The 21,614-nt window shown below is 50.3% G+C and overlaps 2 protein-coding genes across 13 annotated transcripts in view; one reads left to right on the top strand and one right to left on the bottom strand.

The window, feature by feature from the left end:
• C16H16orf71 (chromosome 16 C16orf71 homolog) overlaps positions 1–1,778 on the bottom strand; it is a 93,066-nt gene extending 91,288 nt beyond the window's left edge. For 3 of the 8 annotated variants that reach the window (XM_032704148.1, XM_032704149.1, XM_032704143.1), the window contains exon 1: positions 1,351–1,522. The gene's annotated coding sequence lies outside the window, so the exon portion shown is untranslated. The other 5 variants (XM_032704144.1, XM_032704150.1, XM_032704151.1 and 2 more) reach the window with 5 other exon arrangements.
• ANKS3 (ankyrin repeat and sterile alpha motif domain containing 3) lies at positions 1,547–20,869 on the top strand. 5 transcript variants are annotated; one of them, XM_032704165.1, is made up of 18 exons: positions 1,547–1,665; positions 6,560–6,657; positions 6,804–6,976; positions 7,354–7,552; positions 7,755–7,876; positions 8,565–8,646; positions 9,303–9,438; positions 9,741–9,899; positions 11,438–11,563; positions 12,027–12,142; positions 12,448–12,615; positions 13,123–13,247; positions 13,873–14,014; positions 14,852–15,024; positions 16,186–16,283; positions 17,276–17,359; positions 17,835–17,929; positions 18,159–20,869. In XM_032704165.1, exons 1-17 carry the CDS (start codon positions 1,617–1,619, stop codon positions 17,915–17,917), a joined length of 2,133 nt encoding a protein of 710 aa, XP_032560056.1. In that variant the 5' UTR covers positions 1,547–1,616; the 3' UTR covers positions 17,918–17,929; positions 18,159–20,869. The 5 variants fall into 5 exon arrangements, with proteins under 5 accessions (XP_032560056.1, XP_032560060.1, XP_032560059.1 ...); XM_032704169.1 differs by lacking the exon at positions 1,547–1,665 and adding an exon at positions 1,722–1,742; XM_032704168.1 differs by lacking the exon at positions 1,547–1,665 and adding an exon at positions 1,958–2,130.
• The last annotated feature ends 745 nt before the right edge of the window (positions 20,870–21,614 follow it).

The raw sequence follows: 21,614 nt of genomic DNA on the forward strand, positions 1-21,614 counted from the left end.
GAGTCACAGAATTCCAGCATGGTTTGGGTTGGAAGGGACCTTAAAGCTCATCTCATTCCACCCCCTGCCATGGGCAGGGATGCCTTCCACCAGAGCAGGTTGCTCCAAGTCTTGTCCAACCTGGCCTTGAACACTGGTTTGTGTTTGGTATTGTTTTCACTGGATTTTTAAACAAAAAATAGTTAAGAGTCAGCATGTTCTTGGATTTTGACCTCTCAAAGTGTTTCTAAAGTGGATTCTTTCCTTGATGTACATGAGGAGTTGAGACAACACAGAAGGGGATGTAGCTGTACTAAGAAATCAGATAATTAATCCTCACTGAAAACCTTTACATTTTATGCTACAATTGCATGGTTTTCTGGGCAATTAAACATGAGAGTAAATGATTTCTCTTTGGACAAGAAAGGTTCAGAGGTTCCATAGAATCAAAGAAGACCCAGAATCAGAAGAAACTCACAAGGATCATCAAAGGTTGTGTGTTGTTGAGGGCTGAAATAACTGTTCAAGTGATGTCACTATTATTTGCATTGATGTAGGCAATAAAATTCCTCAAAACATGAGGTTAAACTCAGCTTATGCCCGGGGACATTTATAACTTGCAATTGCCTCTGTAAATACCTTATAGTCCATATCCACACAGTGGTTTTGTTGGGACAGCCCCTGAATTTGATTTAAGTAAGGAGGAGAAAACTTCCATGGCTGGAGTACAGTGCTCTGACAGCAAGCAGAGGATGTTAAGGAAAATAGGAGTCCCATGAAGATAAAATAAACTGCCTGGTGCAGTACTCTGTGATTATTTGGGAGGTCAGTATCCCAAAGTTATGGATGTTACGCTGGATTTGACTTATCAGTCAGCTAATGCCTCATCTTCAGTGGGAGCAAGCAGTGTTTAAAACAAAGACTTGTCAGCATTAACCACAACAGGCACTTTCTGGAGAGCTTGGGCATGGAGGTTATTAGGTCTTAGGTTGGACTTGATGATCTTCGAGGTCTTTTCCAGCCTTAACGACTCTATGATTCTAATTGAGACATAAGATCCTGAGCCTTTCCGTGTCACTAGAACTGACGTTTGCTGTCACATCCATCTCGACAGCGTCGCTGGGAGGGAGCAGCTGAGAATACACAAGCAATGGTGGGAGACAGAGCTTGGTTCCAGGGCTGCATTCAGGGGCACGGGGCCGGGGATGAGCCACCGCAGCCCGGCCACAGCCCAGGGACGGGCCCGGGGTGAGGGACCCCGGGGGGACCCCCCTCAGAGCCCCCCCCATGGCGGCCGCGCGGCGCACGCGCACCGTCCCCATGGCAACGCGGCTCCCGCGCCCGCGGCCCCGCTCCCTTCCCCTCACTCACAGCACCCACCGCCCCGCTCAGCCCCGGCCCGGGGCCGGGCCGCGGGCACAGCGAACCGCCGGCAGTCGGGACGAGCGGCACGGCCGAGCGGCAGCGGCAGCGCCAAGGGACCGCAGGACAGCAACGACTCCTCGCTACAACCGCCAGCCCCAACCCCCTTGGCCGCCCTTCGCCCCGCCCCCCGCACAGCCCCTCCCATTGGCCCGGCGCCGCGGGGGCTCTTGGGTGTTGTAGTCCGCAGCGCTGGCGGGCGGGGCGCTCCCAGCATGCCTTGCGCGAGCGGGGCCAGTTCCGGCGGGGCGCTCACCGGGGCAGGTGAGGGGGCGGAGGGGCTGGGTCGGTGCTGAGGGGGGAAACCCCTCGGGGTTGTCTCTGGGCGCTGTCCGGTCTCGGTGGGCCTCAGCGGTTCCGACCCGCTCGCTGAGCCGGGCGCGTGGGGATGAGACCGCGTTCCCAGCAGGGCCTCGGGGGAGGTGCGCGATTAACGGGCCTGGCAACTGTTTGCCGGGAGATGTTCGGTAACGGCCGTGGGGCGGCCGGTTTGACAGCTCCAGCCGCGCCGGGCCCTCCGCAGGCGCGTCGTTGAGCGAACCCGGCACTGCCCGCGCCGAGCCCTGGCGGTGCCGTGTCCGGCTGCCTTGGGCACAGCCCCTGCCATGGGATGTGTGCTCCCTAACGCTGCGCCTGAAGTGCTCTTCTGCCTCTTATCTCATTTTTCTAAGATTGCATTGTGTGCTTTAACGTGCCCGAGAATGCCAGGCTCGTGGTAGAATTACTAAGGTTGGAAAAGATCTCTAAGATCATTGAGTCCAAGCTTTAAAAGATTAAGAACTTGGTGTATTTTCGACAGCAGTGTTGAACCCAGGTGTGATGGGTCCAGGAACCCTTTCTGTCACACCACTACTGTCTGGAACCTGATGTGGTTCCTGCAGCTGTGATGTGTGTCAGCAGTGCAAAGATGAGATGTTCTGGTTCTTGTTGTTGTGGCTGAGCTGGTAACACATCTTTGTACCTGTACAGGGAGGTAACAGGGCTTCTAACTCCCTCCAATAGGTTGTTGATGCATTTAGGGGAGATAGAACTAAGGAGCAGAAGTGGAGCATGTTCCTGCTCTGCTCTGGTGTAGTCTCACCTCGAGTCCTGTGAGCAGTTCTGGGTGCCAAAATATCAGAAGGTTCTAAAGCTATTGGAGAGTGTCCAAAGGAGGGACATGGGGATGGTGAAGGATCTGAGGAGCAGCTCAGGGCACTTGGTGTGTTCAACTGGAGGAGACCTGAGGTCAGACCTCACTGGGGTCTGCAGCTTCCTCACGAGGGGCAGTGGGAGGGGCAGCTCCAATCTCTGCTCCCTGTGACCAGGGACAGGACCCAATGGAATGGCTGGAGCTGTGCCAGGGCAGGGTTAGGTTGGATCTCAGGAAAAGGTTCTTCCCCCAGAGGGTGGTTGGACACTGAACAGGCTCCCCAGGGCAGTGGGCACAGCCCCAAGGCTACCAGAGCTCAAGGAGCATTTGGACAACGCTGTCAGGGACAGGGTGGGATTATTGGGGTGTCTGTGCACAGCCAGGGGTTGGACTTGATGCTCCTTGTGGGTCCCTTCCAGCTCATGAGATTCCATGATTCTCTGTTATCAGCTTGATGGCTCAGTTGGAAGCTCCAACAACCTCCACAGTTGTGCTGTCTTGAGAGTCATGTGTGTTTTGTGACAGAAAGACCCATGTGGGTGTCACTGTGCTGGTGGAAGGGCATGTGAGAGAAGGAATTGAGCAGAGCCAGTGCAGCTGAACTGGTGAGGGATGATTGCTGAGGAGAGTTGGATTTGTTCTGTGCTGGGGAGTGGTTGCCTCAGTTGCTTCTCAAATCACCTCTCATTTATTTTAGTGTGGCTCTTCCATCTACTGTCTCATGTTCCTTAGGCTTATCCTCCAAAAAGGTGCATTAAGTACTAAGTTTTTATTGTTTAGGGGTTTTTTCTGCCTTCTGTTTTGCTCAGACAGCAATCTCTGAATCTAGGGCAGTGTGGGGTTTGCTGCCTGCTCTGAGCCTCAGCTCTGTAGAGTTCTGATCCTGATAAATAGCTGAGTGTTGATGGAGTAAATTTAATAATAATAACAGCAGCCTCACAGGTGTCATGGCTTACTCCAACTGGTGAATAAGCTCAAGGCTGCTGCTCTTCCCTTCCCCATCTCAATGGGATGGGGAGAAGAATCAGAAAAGAAAGCAAAAAACCTGATGGCTTGAGATAAGAACAATTTAATAATTGAAGCAAAATAAAATATAATGATTACAGTAATTATAATGAAAAAATAAATAAAATCCAACAGAAACAAGCAATGCACCACAGAGTTGCTTACCACCTGATGGCTGATGCCCATCCCATATCCAAGCAATATTGGCCCCTCCCAGCCAGCCTCCCCAGTTCATGTATTGGGAATGATGTCCTGTGGTATGGAATATCCCTCAGGCCAGTTCAGGTCAGCTCTCCTTGCCGTGCTCCCTCCTGGCTTCTCTGGAACCTTGCTGGCAGAGCATGGGAAACTGGAAAGGATGGGAAACTTGATTTAGCGTAAGCACTGCTCAGCAACAACGAAAACATCAGTGTGTTACCAGCATTATTCTCATCCTGCATCTGAAACACAGCCCTGCATCAGCTGCTGGGAAGAAAATGAACTGTGTTCCAGCTGAAACTAGGATAACAGGGTTGAGGAAGGTCTCTAACAAATGTTGCCTTGGTTATTCTGCCCCAAAGCAAAAGAACAGCCTGTAAATGTTCAGGAGGTCTTTGTCAAGCTTATTCTTAGTAACTGAATCTCCCTCAGTACTCTTGGGTGTACTTTTACAAGGATTTTTGTGGGTTTTAACTGAAATCTTCCATGCTATGACTTGAGTCTTTCTGTGGCTGCCCCATCCCTGGGAGTGTCCAAGGCCAGGTTGGACAGGGCTTGGAGCAACCTGGGCTGGTGGAAGGTATCCCTGCCCACGGCAGGGGGTGGAACGAGATGAGCTTTAATGTCCTTTCCAGCTCAAACCATTTCATGATTCCATGATATTCACCCTGGCCACAAAGAATGAATTATTGCTGCCATCCTCTCTGCAGCAGCCAGTTGTGTATTTGAGGCTGGTGTCATATGTCCCCTCCAGGCGTCTCCTCTTTGGACCAGACCACCCTGATTTCATTTCACCCAGGTCTTTTCATTTCAGCCCTGAGGGCTCTGATCACTTTTGTTGTTCTGTAGGTTGTGCTCCACTGTCCTCAGGTGCTTACAGAGCTGACATCATGCTCCAGTTCAGTCTGAGGTGAAATCTGAGAGTTTAAAAACAATAAAAAAGCAGAGATGGAGGCAGGGCACAGTGCAGGTGGTAGGAGTGAGGCTGAGTGCCTTGAATGTTCTGAAGTCCAGCATAACCTGTCTGTCCTGTCAGTATTGCCCTGTTGACTGCGATCACCTCACCAAGGTTGTGTTGGTAACTTGTACCTGAGTGGGGCTGATTCTGACAAACACCAAACACCTCTGTGGTTTATAATTAATGTATCCAATTAATAAGGAGGGCTGCAGAGACAATGAGCTTCACTTGCATCTGAAAATGCTTCTGCAAACCTCCCTGGATTTCACCTCCTTTCACATGCCTTTTTGCCTTCCAGGAGCAGCTTTAATCTGTTGTAGTAAGAAACATTTCTATTTTCCTCCTTAAATCTACTTCTATCTCTTTGTATTTTGATTTTGAGGTGTTCAGGCCTTTCATTTGTGCTCTGCCCTGCATATTCTTGCCTGAGAGCTCTGGGTTGCCCAGTGTACAAACTGCTGCTATTAAGTAAAATAAGTGCTTTTGCACATATCTTAAGGAAGGAAATGTTTATCACCAGCTGATTAAGTAGAATAGATGGTGCTTTTGTAGTCTTAACAAGCTGAAGGAGGGGAAGAAAAGGAAGGTGTGAGAGAAAAGATCCAGGTGGGGAGTGAAGAGGTAGGAATTAAAGGTGGTTTCTTATGTTTCTTGGTGCTTCCAAGAGAAAGACTCACAGTTGATCAGAAAATATAAGTATGGTTTTGAAATGTTACAGCTGAGGGAATCTAAAGAGCAACTGCTCCTGAAAAGCCTGTTTGTGTTCTCTTTTATTCCTCCCCAGTGCCAGATTTGGCATTTGCCTGACCCCAGAGTGAATCAATCTGAGGAATCAAATTGTCAAGAAATTATCGGGAAGAAGAAAGACCTCTTTACGTTGGCTTAGCTGCCCAGCAGAATATGTAGTGGGACCAAGCAAAGCCCAGAAATGCTGCATGGTGGGCAATGACACTACAGGGAGGGGAAAGCACTTCCATGGGATTGACTGGAACAAGCTGCCCAGGGAGGTTGTGGAATCTCCTTCCCTGCAGATATTCAAAACCCACCTGGACACGGCCCTGAGTAATGTGCTCAGGGGGACCCTGCTTGAGCAGGGAGGTTGGGTGAGATGATTTCCAACCTGAACCATTCCAGGATTCTGTGCCTGGAGCTGCAGCTGAAGCCCTCAGCTGATGGATGCAGCTGTGTTGAACAGCTCTTTATGAAGTGCCAAACAAGAGCACTCCTGTGAGTGGTTATAGTGGTTATAGTGATTAATCTGTGATTGCTCCCTAAGGCTGGGAATAAACCTTGCAGGTAGTGCTGGAACTGGAGGAACTGTGCAATTAGGTTATGTCTGCAGAATGGTGGGCATGCTCCCATAACGAATGGGCAGGTGCTGCTGCTCCAAGTGTTTCAGCAATTTCCAGGATTCACAGAGATAGGGCTGGGCTGCATCTGAAGAGCTGAAACAATAAATGGTAGAAACGTTCTCCTTACAACCTGATGACAGTAAAGTGTGAACCCTGTTCAGGTGACATGAACCACTTTTGGGAGCAGTGGGCAGTCATCATTATTAGTGACTGTGTCTTAATTTAAGCAGAGCCATCCTGTAACATAAGACAGTTGGAAAAAACCAGGAATGTCTGACACATGCATTCTTAATTCTCTCTTTGCATTATAAAACATGCAGAGCAAGAGTTACATCCTTTTGTATAACTCTAAGCATCTTAAATAGGTGTTTAGTCTTCTCTTGATGAGGGTATCCAAAGCTGCCTTAGGCATGTTGGGATTAGAAGGGAAGGAAATAAAGCCAGTGCTTCTGAAATCTTAATATAGGATTTGAAAGATGTGGAGTTTAGCATTATTGCCTTTTATTTTTCCAGTGTATTCGAATCCCAGAGTCCCCTGCAGCAAGAGAGAACTTTCAGCAAAATCCCAGCAGCTGTTCTTGCCTGGGGCTGAGGAGTGGATCAGAGTAGAGGTAGGAATTTGAAACCCCACAGCTCTGAGCTGACCTCACCTTCCAAGCCTGTGGCACCTTGGAGCTGTAGCTCCAGTGGGTGATGCCTTGGTCTATGGAAAATGGGGGTCAGGAGCTAAATGTTGTGCTTTGCTTTGGTTCCCGAGGGCGGGATGTCGGAGCTGAGTGACGAAGCCAGCGAGTCGGAGCTGCTGAGCCGCAGCCTGTCCATGTGGCACGGGGTCGGGATGATCTGTCGGGAAGAGCTGGATGTCCCTCTGGACTTGCACACAGCCTCCTCCGTTGGGCAGTATGAAGTGGTGCAGGAGTGTATTCAGCGGTGAGAGGGGCTGGGGTGGGCACAGCTCTGGGGTTACCTCTGCCAGGTGTGGTTCTCACTGGCTGCCGCACTGGTCAGTGCAGCAGGGACACATCCCTGGAACTCCCAAAGGGTTCTGGGACACCAAGTTTCTGGGGCAAGTCTGCTGATACAAATGACTTCCTTAGTGATTTAGCAGAAGGTGTCCCTGCCCATGGCAGGGGGGTGGAACAAGATGGTCTCTAAGGTCTCTTCCAACCCAAACCGCTCCATGAATCTGTGGTTTGGTGGAAGTTGTACTAGAGCTGGAAGGAATTCCATGCAGGCTTCAGTTCTCAAATTTTTTTCAGTGCAATGATGGTAGCAAGAGGAGCTGATTTCTTTCCTCTGTTATTTAGTGGAGACCTGGATTTAAACCAGAGGAACCGTGGGGGCTGGACTCCACTGATGTATGCCTCCTACATTGGCCATGACAACATCGTGCACCTGCTGCTGGAAGCAGGAGTGAACGTGAACATCCCAACCCCGGAGGGCCAGACCCCGCTCATGCTGGCCTCCAGTTGTGGGAACGAGAGTGTTGCTTACTTCCTTCTCCAGGTGTGTATCCCCTGATAAATAGGTAAAGCCACAGCACGTGGTTTAAATGCTCAGGGTGGGATTGTCCACGAGCTGCAATGTTGTGTTGTGTTGTGAGTTCAGCTTTGTGCAGGGATTTAAACTCTTGGTATCCCAGCACAGAGGGGTAGTAAAAGCCCAAGCAGAGGGGGTGCAGTAAAGGACATTGTCTCTTCTCTTGAAGCAAGGTGCAGAGCTGGAGATGAAGGACATTCATGGCTGGACTGCCTTGTTCCACTGCACCAGTGCTGGGCACCAGCAGATGGTCAAGTTCTTACTGGAGAATGGGGCAAACGCCAACTGCAAGTAAGGAGGAATCTGTCATTTTATTGTGATTTCTCATTCAGATATGAAGGCAACAGTTGGCACATAAACATGCTCCAACACAGACCTGCTTTTGTCTTCCCCTGTACCTTAGGACGTGTGGCACAGCCGATACAAGGACAAACTGTACACTGAATGGTGGTCTGCCCATGTTGTCACTGTTTATTTATTACTAAGATCAAGAGAAATTATATTTACTGCTTGTTTAATTATGAGCTGAACTCTGAAAGCAAAAGGTGTGACGCCTTCTGAACACAAGTGCACTTTGCAAGTCTTCCTTTTGAATTCTCTATATGCTCAGAGTGCAGTTTGATTTTTGAAGTGTGCAGTGCACTCCTGTGCCTTGGGAACTGCTGTACATTTATGCACATGGAATTGCTTGAGGTCAACGAGACGTTCTTGCTTTATTAGCTCCTGCAAAACTGATTTTACCTCTGGAAGGCAGATCTGCAGCTGGAAGAGTCATCTGTTGCTGTACAGCCAGTCAAGTAACACTGAATCTCCACGGGGAGTTTTTCTGGGATAGACCAGAGTGCAGTAGAACAGCCAGTATTTGCCAGTTTATGATCAGCAAAGGTTGAGGGATGGAGATGTTCTGTTAGGGTATGGCAATAACTGCCCCACAGTCCAGCTGTGATTATCCCAGTCCATGTGTTTGTTCTCTCTCTAGGGAGCCAGTGTATGGATATACACCTCTGATGGAAGCAGCTGCTTCTGGCCATGAGATAATTGTTCAATACCTTCTCAATCATGTAAGTGTTGTGACAGTTCTCTGTAAAGCTGAAAGTCTCTGCCTCCAGCCCTCAGAGGAAGAACCACAGGTTTGACACCAGCCTTTTTTGCAGTGTTATGTTTGATCCTTGATGACAGTCAGAAGTCTCAGACTTCCAGGATTGCTTTCAAAGCATCTGTTTTCTGCAGACTAGTACTGGGATTTTACACTGGCCTTGCAAGAACAGGAGTGAGGCCTGATTGGAGATTTAATTGAATAATGACTGAATTAGGAAACAACTAAAGCTGTAGTTTTTCTATTGTGTTTAAAGGCTTGCATGCTCAGGCTAGTGGGCATCTTCTGCCTCCAAAGCTTTATTAGCATGTATACCTCTTAAACAATTTGGTTTTAACATCCCATTTAAGTTGTCCAGCTTCCCACCAGAAGGAGGCAGCAATACAAAACACTTCTCAGATAAACAAGTTCCCCATGCACACAGTCAGTATACCTGGGCTATTTGGCATTCAGGGATTGGGGACACTGTGGATAAATAGAAAGGCATCAGTGTATTAGTGGAGCTTGAACTGTCTGTCAAAGGTGAGCCTGTATTTCTGATGGAGGAACCAAGACAGTCCTTGGGGGTTTTTTATGTGGTGCCTTCTGCTATGTGCATTTAAACAGGTATTTTTTCTGCAGGGAGTGAAGGCAGATGTCAGAGATAACACTGGAGCCACAGCACGGACACTGGCCATGAAGTATGGACATCCAAAGATTGTGGGACTGATAGATTTGCATGCAGCCCCAGTGCCCAAGGTCTTCTGCAGGGGCCCAGGTAACAGATGTTTTACCTTGTTCATTTTAAGATGGAACCTGAAGTGAGGTGTTTGATGTTTTGAAAGCATATGTAAGGGGTAGTGCTAGTTGGTCTATCCTGGAAATTCCAGCATTTCTGAGGATGGAAGAGTCATGAATCCAACAATTTTTGTCTGCTATCCCTTTTCTGACCTAGTTGAGTTGTTTCACTCTCCCTCTTTAACATTTTCCTCTTTCTTTCAACTGCATTTTCAGGACCAGTAGCAAATTAAGTAGGTAAATTACTTACTGTGCTGCTAACAACATGTGTTTGAACTACAGGAAAATATGAAGAGCTGAGTTCCTCAGATGAATCATGTTCTACTCCCCAGAGACAGAGACCTGTTCGTAGGATGAAGGGTCCCAGCATCCACGACGGGCCCCAGGCTTTGGCAAAGATCACAGCAGTTGGGATTGGGTGCAAGAAGCTGTCTTGCTATGGTGAGAAGAGTTAGGAGCCTGACTGAGAGTCCTCTGAGGTCTTTCTGGGCCAGCAATTCTTTTTCATGTGTGTTTTGTACAGAACAGAGGCAGTAAACACCATCATACTGTTGCCCATAACGAAAACACAAACCAACAGAGTGCCGGTTTATGCGGTGCTTTATTTAGGGCCCGGGAACCTGAGGACTAGCGTCCCAAGTCAGGATTCCGAAGACCCTCATTTTTCATACAGCTTTTATACTCTCACACAAACATGTCTACGTGCAGTTCTTACTTGTAAGCAGTTACACTTAGTTACAAACACAAACTCATATTTCATACTGATAACAATTGGTAATCATCTACTTTTAATCATAAATCTGTTTAAGTTGTCTTACTCCATAGAAACCCCATAGAAACTGTTCAGCAGACCCTTACTATATCTAAGGTAACAAATCGTTATATACATGCTTGGTTAAATCCTTTGATTATTGTTCCTACCTCTTCAGTACATTCCATTCTCACGAACAAGTTGCTAACCTACTACTTTGGAGTGCTGCTCTCTAGGCCTACTCTCCTACTAAGCCTTAGCCATTCTACTACTAAATTTGAATCATTCTGCAACAATACAAGGCCATCCAATCTCTGGTTTAGAAAGAAAACCCCTTGAATTCTTTTGTCAAGGCTGGATATTGATGAGTGGGACACTTCCCTGCTCCTACCTCCATGACTGCTCCCCTCCCAGCTTCCCTTTTTGAGGCAGGCTCAAAAGTTGGAGTCCTTCTCAAGCTGGTGACAGAGGAAGTGGTCACACAGGCCAGGAACTCATTGATCATGAAAGTGAACTCACTGCTCCTGGACCTGTCAGTCTTTTGCCTTCCCTGATGCTTGAAATACTGCTAAAAATGAGATTACAAAACCTTTGCAATAGGCCAAGAGACAGACAATACCAACTCAGGCTTCAATCCCTGGATGCAGTGGTGTAAAGTTTGTATTCCTGTGCCATAGGTATTTGTCAGGTTGATTACCTGGTTGAAATAACGAAGGATATGGACTTCAAAAGGGTGTTCAGAGATCAGTTCCTTCTATCAAAAACAGATATGTATTACCTCACAGGCACTGTCTGTATGAAAATGGTACTGTGAGCTTCTTAAATGGCAGTGGGATGCTCCTGGTGTTTTAGCACAGTTGCAAAGGGGTTGGTTTTGCAGGGTGTGCTGGGCTGGGGATGGGACACAGTTGGCACCTTGCTCTCTTGAGCAGATGTTTTTGTCCTTTGATAATTTGGGTGTGAAGAGGGTTATTTATTTAAGCTGCATCTCTATTTATCAGGCTGTTTCCTCTGAGTTCTTTTCAATGCAACTATGGAAGTACAGCTGCTGTGGGGTGAGGGAGCATCTGCATTTCTCAGGTTTTCTCTGTGCCTTTCAGAATGAAACCTGCCAGTTGAGAAAACAGTCTCTTGTTTTGAAATCCCTGAGTGGTTGTATTTTCTGCTGGAGCCTCCCTGCTAACTTGTATCCTAATCTTAGTGTGTTCTCCCTTCCTCTTGCACACAGAGCAGGTCCCCCCTCAGGGCTATGTCACCTTCAGTGACGATGGCAGCTGTGAAGGAGGTGACATCCGGAACCGGGACGTCACCTCTCCCATCAACGAGCAGGATGTGGAGAGCAGCAGCAGCCGGGGTAGGTCACTGTCTGAGAAAATGGTCCAGCTTGCAGTGCACACCTGGATGTGAATCCAGCCCTTGGCTTGCATGCTCCTTTCCCACTAAGATGTTGAAATTGGAGTATCTGTCCTGAGGGAAGGCTGAGAAAGCTGGGATGGTTTAGCTACAGAAGACAAAGCTCAGCGTGGGGATCTCATCAATTTGTACAAATAATCTGAAGGAGAGTGAGAAGGAGATGGAGCAAGGCTGTGTCCAGTGGTGTCTGTGGTACTAAACAGACTTGGGAAAAGATTAACATCTGGGATCAGATGTGATATTTCTGTCTCAGGGCTGTCTTGTGTGATGAGTGCTGGATGTGAAGCCTTGCTCTGGACTTCTTCCTTTACACCTCCAGGAGGTTCTGCTGGCAATTGTGTAGCAAAAACAGAATGTAAGAAGTTGAAGCTGACCTTAAAACATTTTTTCTTATTCCTTTACAGAGGATAATGTTTTCTCCAACAACAACTTGGGAACCATCAGGAGCAGCAGCAGCAGCAGCGAATGCCTGACCAGAGCCCTGGGAGTCAGCAGTGAAGGCTCCTTGGAAAGCAATGAGGTAGGGTCTTCAGTTATCCTTTCTCTGCCTTCAGCTTGGCCAGTGCTGTCACCCTTACACAGCCTGCTGTGACTCTACTTCCATGGGAGGTGAGGAAAGGTACTGCTAGAGGGACAAGAAAACCAAGGAAGAGGTTGGAGGTTATTCCATGGTTTAAACTCACAGCTCACATCGTTCAAGGCAGCTCTGGGGCTGATGTACAGAAGTGCCCTTAGGTCTTGAAGGAGTCTGTACTAGTGATCCTGACATCCTTGCACGCTCCTCCTTGGCCTTCACGTTCTGTGGGTGTTTTCTCTCTTTTCCAGGACTCTGACCATGCAAACAGTCCCCCAAGTCGGAAACAAGCCAAGAGCTTTAAGGTCAAGAACCGCTATAGCAACAGTGACAGCCAGTGGAGCCACTGCTCAGGGAGGGCTGGGGGCTCTGCTCAGCACGTGGTGCTTCCTGAGCCCCCTGCCTACACAGGGCCCCAGGTAACTGCACACAGTCAGTCATACAACCTGTGTCACTGTAACAGGCCTGGGAGGCTTTTCCAACGTTGCCTAAGCTGCTCTCTATTGTATAAAAGGGAAGTTGTCACCAAAACACCTTTGATTCCAAACCTCTGCCCAAACTTAAATGCTTGTGAAACAGCAATTTCTTGTACAGATAACTGTTTACTTAGGTGTTGCTTTTGCTTGGAGGGGTTTTCTAGACCTTTCAGGCCTGTGGGTGTGCTACCAAACCTAGCAGTGGTGTGGGCTGGGGTAGGTGTTAGTGTGTCATTTTTCTCTGCACTTGGTAGAAGAGGCCCTGGCTGCAGCAGAGAGTCCAGTCCTGCCCTGTTGTGTGAAAGGGCAGGGAACCAGGGGAAGCTGTTTGCTGCTGGAACCCAGGAAGGTGTTACAGCAGCATGAGGAAGCAGATACTTATGATTAAGAGAAATGGTAATACTTTTTGTTTGTGAGGGTATAAATAAGTTTGGTTTGGATGGGCTGCAGGACCTGGCAACGTTCCTTGAGCAGATTGGGTGCCTGAAGTATCTGCAAGTGTTTGAGGAGCAAGACGTTGACCTGCGGATCTTCCTGACCCTCACAGAGAGTGATCTGAAGGAAATAGGCATCACGTGAGTGTCATGCTGTTCTCATCTTACCCTTACAAACCACGCCCAACCTGGTCAGGAAAGTTTAGCTAGTGGGTGCTACTCTCTTCTGGCTGCCTCTACACAATTTTGATACCCCCTAGTTCTTGGCTGTACCACACTCCTGCTATTCACAGAATCACAGAATATGCCAGGTTGGAAGGGACCCACAAGCATCATTCAGTCCAACCCTTAGCCCAGCACAGGACCATCCCCAAGAGTCGCACATGTGCCTGAGAGTATCATCCAAGCACTTCCTGAACTCAGCCTTGGTGCTGTGACCACTGCCCTGGGGAGCCAGTTCCAGTGACCAACCACTGTCTGGGTGAAGAACCTCATTCTAATATCCAGCCTAAACTTCCAGTGACCAACCACCATCTGGGTGAAGAAACCTCATTCTAATATCCAACCTAAACCTCCCCTGACACAACTTCAGACCATTCCCTCAAGTCCTATCACTGGTCCCTACAGAGAAGAGATCAGTGCCTACCCCTCCTCTTCCCCTCACGAGGAAGTTGTGACTGCAGTGAGGTCTCCCCTCAGTCTCCCTTCTGGCCTAGAGACAGATGGTGCAGGGCTTGGTCCCTGAGGGTTTGCACTGTGCCCCCAGGCTGTTTGGACCCAAGAGGAAGATGACCTCTGCCATCGCCCGGTGGCACAGCAGCGCTCGGCCGCCCAGCGATGCCCTGGAACTCGCCTATGCAGATCGACTGGAGGCCGAGATGCAGGAACTGGCCATTCAGCTGCACAAGGTGAGCCTGCTGGGAGCTGATCAGGGCCTCACACGCTGCAAAAAGTGACTGGTGCTGTGTTTTTGTGTTGTGCCTCTAATGTCTTCTCCCTTACCCCAGGCCTAACTTTTAGTGGGCACACTTGGTGTCGAGTTGGTCAGATAACAGTTGGTCAGGTACAGCTTACCAGCTCATGGAATATGCTGAGTTGGAAGGGACCCATCAGGATCATTGAGTTCAACTCCTGCTCCTGCCCAGGACACCCCAACAATCCCACCCTGTCCCTGAGAGCATTGTCCAAATGCTTCTTGAGCTCTGGCAGCCTTGGGGCCATGACCACTGACCTGGGGAGCCTGTTCAGTGTCCAACCAGCCTTGGGGGAAGAATCTTTTTCTAGTATCCAACTGAAACCTCCCCTGGCATAACTTCAGGCTATTTCCTCAGGTCCTCCTTATCCTCCATGCTCCATGCCTGTGAAGCCTTTGTACCTGCTTCCCATCCAGCTGAGAACTATAGGAGCCAGGGGCAGGAAATGAATCCCTACTCTTTTCGAGCAATGTCATTTTTATGGTGAAGTTGTGCAGCCATCAATGAACAGACTTGTGTTGGTTTGGGAAATTTGCCCTAATGAATATATTTGTAAATGGAGAGGAAGGTGGAATTGTAATTTTGAGGCTGGGCTTGGTGTGGAGAGAACCTGTACTCAGTGCATAAGCCTTATCCAGCTTCCTTTCCCACTGGAAAGGAACCATCTGGTTGCCTAAGCCATTCAAATGACTTCAGAGCCATGCCAGAGTGGCAGGAATGAGAGTGATGTGCAGTAATCCCAGCCTAATCCCCTGTTCTGCTCTGCTGCAGAGGTGTGAAGAGGTGGAGGTGATGAAGGGCCAGGTGTGCCAGGAGCAGAAGCTGCGTGCAGTGGCTGAGAGCTGCTTGATGGAGCGGGATGAGACCTGGAATGCCATCCAGTGCCAGCTCAGAGAGGCTCAGGCCATGACCAAGGATGCTGGAGTCCTGCTGGATCAGATCAAGTAAGTGATTCCCAGGAAATGACACTGAGGCTACTGGGAAAAGGGGTTTGGGGTCATATTGGCAGTGTTACAGGTGATGTTTAGGGTAAGGCAGGAGAGCTCACTGGGAACAGAACCTGAACTCATTTTGGATCCTGCCTGACTTTCCCTAGTGGAAAGCCACAGCCATGGGAGCAGATATGAAGCCCTAGTCAGATGTACGAGCTGTAAGTGGACTGACTTTTTGGGACTACTGGGTGCTCCTGTTTCAATTAGAAGGAACCAAAAGGCTGAGGGCTTTGTGCTTACCCAGGGTATACCTTGGTGATCAGGTGAATGCAGAAAGGAGTTAACTTCCAAACCCTTTCAGAGGACTCACAGTGTCCTGCCCTGGCTAGTGAAGAACACTTTCCTTGCAAGTCTGACAACCAGCAGAAAATCCTACCCTGTCCATTCACCCCCACCTCCTGACACACCTTTTTATTGACTTTGTGGTGCTTTTCTCTCAGCCCCAGTTGGACTCCTGTCACAGGTCCTGTTCTGTCCACTGGTAGAACAGGCACATCCTTGGAAGTGGCATTAATCCTGCTGCTTATGAACTCTAGCCCAGCAGGGAGTAGGGTGTGCTCACTGAGCTGGGGTTGGATCCAGAAGGACAGTAGAGCAATATTCCCACCTGCAAGAGGCAGAGCTTGGCTTTTTCCCTGACTGAGGAGCTGAGGCTACCTTGTAGAAGGGCCTTGCCATGCTCTGAGGATACACTCCTTGAATTGATGGGATGGTGATGACAGCCAGAGAACTTTTATGCCTTTCTGATGCTTGTCCGAAGGTCACTTCCTTTGCCCATTAAAAACCTTGGATCAGTCTTGATTCTCACACCAACCAGGCACAGCCCCTGGCTTGGGCCTCCTCCTGCTCACCCCAGCCCCTCCTTCTCGGCCCCCCTCAGCTCCTCTATGAATGAGGCAGAGATTGCTGTGGGTGGAGATGGGGCACAGTGATGAGCACCCCAAGCTTTGGCCGGGGCACATCTTCCTCTTCCCAGGAAGGAGCAAGGAGCAGTTTGTAACCCAGGGCCTTAGAGGCTGTCCCTGGGCACCCCACACAGGCTGCAGGAGCACACAGTGTTGTTGCCCATGGGAGTCCCTGTGCCCTGCTGATGGGCTGTGTGTTGTTTGGCAGGAGCTGTCAGGCAGAGCTGTCCTCCCGGCTCACCCCGGAGCGGGTGGGCAGCGCAGTGCCCGACACCGGAGAGAGGCGGCGGCCCGGGGAGCGCCCAGGTGAGGAACACCCCAAACTGCAGAGATGGCTGCAAGGAGGGGGGAACAGGAGGCCCCAGAGCCAGCCTCATGCTTGCCTTTCCTTGATGAAAGGATGAAGTCAGAGAGTTGGAAATGGATGAGCAGCCAAACCCTTGCACTGAATGTAAAACGTGCTCAGCGGAAGCGTTTAAAGCACTCGGGGTGTTGGGAGTTTAACTGCAGCAGTTTCACTGCAACTTTTGGTTCTCTGCAAGTGGGAAGTTTGGGGGTCTGGCAAGTGCTTGTGGATAGAAATGCAGAGGTGTAAGACAGGTGTTCAGTGACAGCCCTGCTTCTTGGGCCTCTGGCTGCACTTGGGTGTGTCACTGCACTGTGCACTGGAGCAGGGGCTGAATCAGAAACTGTGGTTGGTTCCCTATCCCAGTTTGGGGGATTTTCCCGTTCAGCTTGTGGGGCAAACACTTGTACACCTGTGGGTAGGCCTGGCCAGCAGCTCCTTATTGCAAGGAGTTAGCAAATCATCCCTGACAATGTTCAAGGCCAGGTTGCACGGAGTTGGAGCAACCTGGTCTAGTGGAAGGTGTCCCTGTTCATGGCAGGGGGGTGGAGTCTTTAGGGTCCTATAAGGGAGGTGGTATTTAAGGTCCCTTCCAATCCAAACCAGTCTGTGATTCTGTGATCCTGCTGCCTGTGACACACTTCTTTCTGCTCTTTTCTTCCTGTTTTAAAAGTGAGACAGAGATCCTGTTGAATTCTGTCCACTATACTTAATTGCTGAGATTTTTAAATATGACCCAGACAGTATAAAAACATAAATTCCAAAGTGGTAGAATTGTCAGAAAACCCCCTCAGTTTGGCACGGGCAGTTCCAGCACTCTTCCCATGTGACTCAGAATCCCAAACTGGAGCCACTTTGGGTGTGGATGCTTCTCAGCAACATCAGCCCTTTGTCTCTGCTCTGTCACAGAGAGCATGCAGATGGATTAACTGTGTGGCTTCTGTCCTTGCAGTGCTGGAAGGGTGGCCACCTTCCCTGAAGTCCCTGAGCTTGCCTGAGCTGTCAGCTGTGCTGGAGGAATGTGTGGAAGAGATGGGTAAGGAGGGAAGGACTCTGGGCCGGTGAAGGGGCTGTTGTGCCAAGGGAAGGCCTGGCTGGATGGGTTTCTGATGGCTTGGAATGGTAATTGAGTGGGACCCAACAATCCCTCCTCATTCAGGGAAGGCTCCAGGCTCTGAAGTTGGTGCAGGCATTTTCTTATGCTTCTTCTCACTGCAGATCTGGGGCTCTGCCTCATCCTCTGCTGAGAGGCCCAGGCTGAGAGATGGCTCCTGCATCTCCTGCTCAGTGGTCAGAGCTGCTTGGGAAGTGGTTCCCAAAGCCTGTGTCCAGTTCTCCTGATGACAGGAACTTGTCCCAGCCACAGACAGAGAGACACTGTTTTTGGGATGCTGGAAGCTGCAGGGGAGTAGGCAGCAGGAAGACAGCACAGCAGTGGCTGAGTGCAGCCTGTTTTCCCCTGTTCCCTTCCCTGTTCCTAACGCTGATTTTTCCCTTTGGTTTGTCCTCAGGAAAAGCTCTGCAGACTGTGACTCAAAACCTCCAAAGGCTCCAAGCCCCGGGGCAGAGCGAGCCGAGCTGGCTAGAGCCATAACAAAGCAGGAGGGTGAGTGGGAATTACTGCCATCCATCCACAGGGACAGGCTGTGGCACTGAGGGGCATCACCCCTCGCTGCCAGTCCCAACCCGTGCTCACTCACAGCACACGCACCAGGGCTGGGCTTTAACTAGTCCTTACGTGCCCTCTGGTTGGTTTTCCCTTTGGAAAACCCTTAGTCCCCTCGTCTCTCTGTCCCACCAAGGGGTGACTGTCCTCTTCTTCCCGGTGGCCGCAGGAACACCGACGTCGGGTGACTGTTCCACCCGGAAGCTGAAGGAGCGCGGGAGCCGTGCCAGCGCCGCGGCTCTGCCGGGCACCACCACCGCCGGGGGCCTGGCAGGAGGGCTCGGCCACCAGAGAGCACACGTGGGAGGACAAGGGGCAGCAGAAGACGACAGCCAGCAGCGTTCTGGGCCTGAGTGCTGCCCGGGTTCCCAGGATCCTTGTTCACGCCGGAAGGTTTGGGTTAGGAGGAGAAGCTCTGAGCTCAGAGATTTTACCTACCTTAAGATTCCTGCAGCCCTTGTTGTTCAGGTCTGTGTGGTGTTAGGAAGTTGGCAGTTACACGCAGCAATCAATTAATTATCCTTTTATGCATCCCAACCTCCTCTCCATCTCTGAAACGTGTCCTTGGCTCCTCCTGTGCCACGTGGATTGGCACAGAGGATGTATCTGAGGCCATAAGGAAGACAGGTTGTTGTGGAGGGGTGAAGTTTGTAAAGTTTGGCTCTTTGAGCTGCAGTGAAGCTCTGTTCCTAGTTGGAATGCCTGCTCTACTGCCATCCCAGATCTGGGCTTCAAAACCTCTTCCTTCAGCCAGCCCACCCTGGTTCTCTTCAGATTCTTGCCCTCCTCAGGGGTTGTTTGTGATCACATGTTGTAGTTGGGATGGAATTCCCCAATTTACTGCTCCCCCTGAAACACTCCCAGCCATGCTCATTCCCTCCCCCTGTGGTGGGATGGAGAAGAGAACTGGAAGCACAAAGGGTACAGATCAAGAGTTTAGATAAGAACGATTCACTGGGAACAGCAATGAGATAAGAAAACAAATAGTAACAGCAACAATATTAACAACAGAGGGTACAAGAGAGATGAACAATTGTTACCCCCCTGACTAAAAGGCACCCCTTTCCCCCAGCCCCTCTGTGTGGCAGGAGGTAGCACAGAATAACCTCCTGGTCCTGGTCATGCCCCTCCTGGCTACTCTAAAAATTAACCCTGTCCTGGTTATTCCATCCCCAAAAGCCTGTTTTTGTGGTAAATGCTTTGTAGCTGCTTTGCAGCAGAGGCTGTTGGTCTGGTTTGTCCATGCCAAGATCCCAGCGCTGGCAGTGGCTGCAAGGCAGATGTTCCCCTGGAAGTACATGAGAGAGAAGGAAGAGCTCAGGACTGTTGAGCTTCCCATGCCTCTGGCAAGCAGCAGAATGCCAGGGCAGCAGAGCAGGAACTGAGGGATGGCTCTGTCCCCCATGGGAGATGGGCACAAGAAACCACATCCCAGATGGAGCTGTGGTGCAAAGCTTTGGTCCTCACCACTGCCTGCCTTTCATTGGAATAGTTCTGCCAGGGCATTCTTGTGTGGGCATTTTCAAAGGACAGTGCAGGAAGAGGTCCCTCCTCTGGGAGCTGAGAGTGGCCACAGGGGCTCTGGTGACAGGGACTGTGGTGTAAAATGGTTTCCAGCAACTCTGTTCCCATTTATTACCGAGTCTTGTGAGGGGGGGAAAAACAGCAATGAAAACCTGAGGTCTGTGAGTGATGGCCTTGATGAGTTGAGAAAAGTCTCTTGGGGAAGAGGATGAAACTGTTCCTCTGATTTTTGGACCTTGGTCCAAAAATAATGCCAAAATACAAAAATCCATTCTGGCTCCATCCTTTGAGCTGGTCACCCCTTCTGATGAGCTGCCCCAGGAGTCCCCTTAGGCAGGGTTGGGAGCTGGTCTGCCTGTGTAACAGGGACATCTGCTCTGACTGGGGGGTCTGTGCCTCCTGGGACAGCCTCGGGGCACCCACTGTCCCAAACCAGGCAGGTATGGCCCTCTCTGCTGTGCCCCTGCCCCACTGGCAGCTCCTGTGTGCTGGGGGTGCTACTTTCTGCTCACATTTAACTCTTAAACTCACCACAACGCACTATTCTTTCATTTTTAGCAAATGCCATAGTGCACGTGGCACCCAGTGCCAGCTGCAGGACAAGGCTGCAGGAGCTTCATCCTGAAGAATTTTGATGAGGTGGAGCTAATTCTCCTAAGGCAGCATCCCTGGAAATTCCTCAGAATTTCTGGAGGTTGTGCTGGAAAGAGTATTCTGTGCTTTGTCTCTCATTCCCTGTCAGTGGAGGAATGGGGCCTCCCTAGCCTTGGCAGTGCCTCTACCTGCATTATGCAGGTTTATCAATGCTGTGTCCCTTGAATTTAAGGCAAAACCACCTCAAAAAAACTCAGGGAAAGGGCCTGGGAGCACCTGGAGAGCAAGGGAAGCTCTGGCTTGGCAGTGCCTTCAGAACTGGGTGGGCTTTGCAGGACATGGCTGGAAGGAGACTACACAGATTTAGGTTTGGCTTTGCTCAGTCTTGGAGTGGAAAACATGGGGTTGGAGGGGTTAAGATGGTACATCCCATAGATTGTAGTGCTTGGGAGCCTGGGAAAAGGGGAAAGATGGGGCAGTGTGTGAGTGAAGGAAAAGGAGAGGCCCCAGGAAAAGGTGCTGCAGGAGCCCAGGTGTAAAGGCTTCAAGGGGTGTGAAGGCAGACAGGGGGATGCTGGGGTGGGAATTTTCTAGAACAGTGTTTCCCTGAGGAGGCAATTCCTTAAAGAGGATGCTAACCAGCATTTCTTGCTGCCAGGGGGGCTGTGCAGGCACCAGGGAGCCTGGTGCTACCCTAAGGCAAGCTGTCTGGGGAAAATAGTAATTGCTAACTTGGGATAAAAGAATAAAAACTGAGAACCTGTTTGTGGTGTGTGGGTTTCTCTGGAGGGAGCTGGACTGTGGAATCATGAATTAGTTCCCTGATTTATTTGGGGCAGTGGGTAACACATACAGTGCTTTCCAGCTTCCTGTCCCAGGTGGTTGCAGGCTCAGGGGACTGGGAATGCCTCATCCCTGGCTTCCCAGCCCTGCCCTGGCTCCTCTCAGAGGTGCCATCCTTGCAGCACTACCTGGGTGGGGGATGTGGGAATCCATTGGGACCCCAAAGCACCCACCAAAGAGCAGCAAATCAGCACCTGTGGAACTGCTGGAGCAAGTCCAGAGGAGGCCATGGAAGTGCTCTGAGACCTGGAGCCCCTCTGCTCTGGAGCCAGGTTGGGAGAGCTGGGAGTGTTCACCTGGAGAAGAGAAGGCTCCAGGGAGACCTGAGAGCCCCTTCCAGTGCCTAAAGGGGCTCCAGGAGAGCTGGAGAGGGACTGGGGACAAGGCATGGAGGGACAAGACAAGGGGGAATGGCTTCCCACTGCCAGAGGACAGGGTTAGATGGGATATTGGGGAGAGATTCTTGGCTGTGAGGATGGTGAGGCCCTGGCACAGGTTGCCCAGAGAAGCTGTGGCTGCCCCATCACTGGAAGTGTCCAAGGCCAGGTTGGACAGGGCTTGGAGCAACCTGGGCTGGTGGAAGGTGTCCCTGCCCATGGCAGGGGGTGGAAGGAGATGGTCTTTAAGGTCCCTTCCAACCCAAATCATTCTGGGATTCAGCTCT

Source organism: Chiroxiphia lanceolata, chromosome 16 (assembly GCF_009829145.1).
Source record: "Chiroxiphia lanceolata isolate bChiLan1 chromosome 16, bChiLan1.pri, whole genome shotgun sequence".
Lineage (NCBI taxonomy): Eukaryota > Metazoa > Chordata > Aves > Passeriformes > Pipridae > Chiroxiphia > Chiroxiphia lanceolata.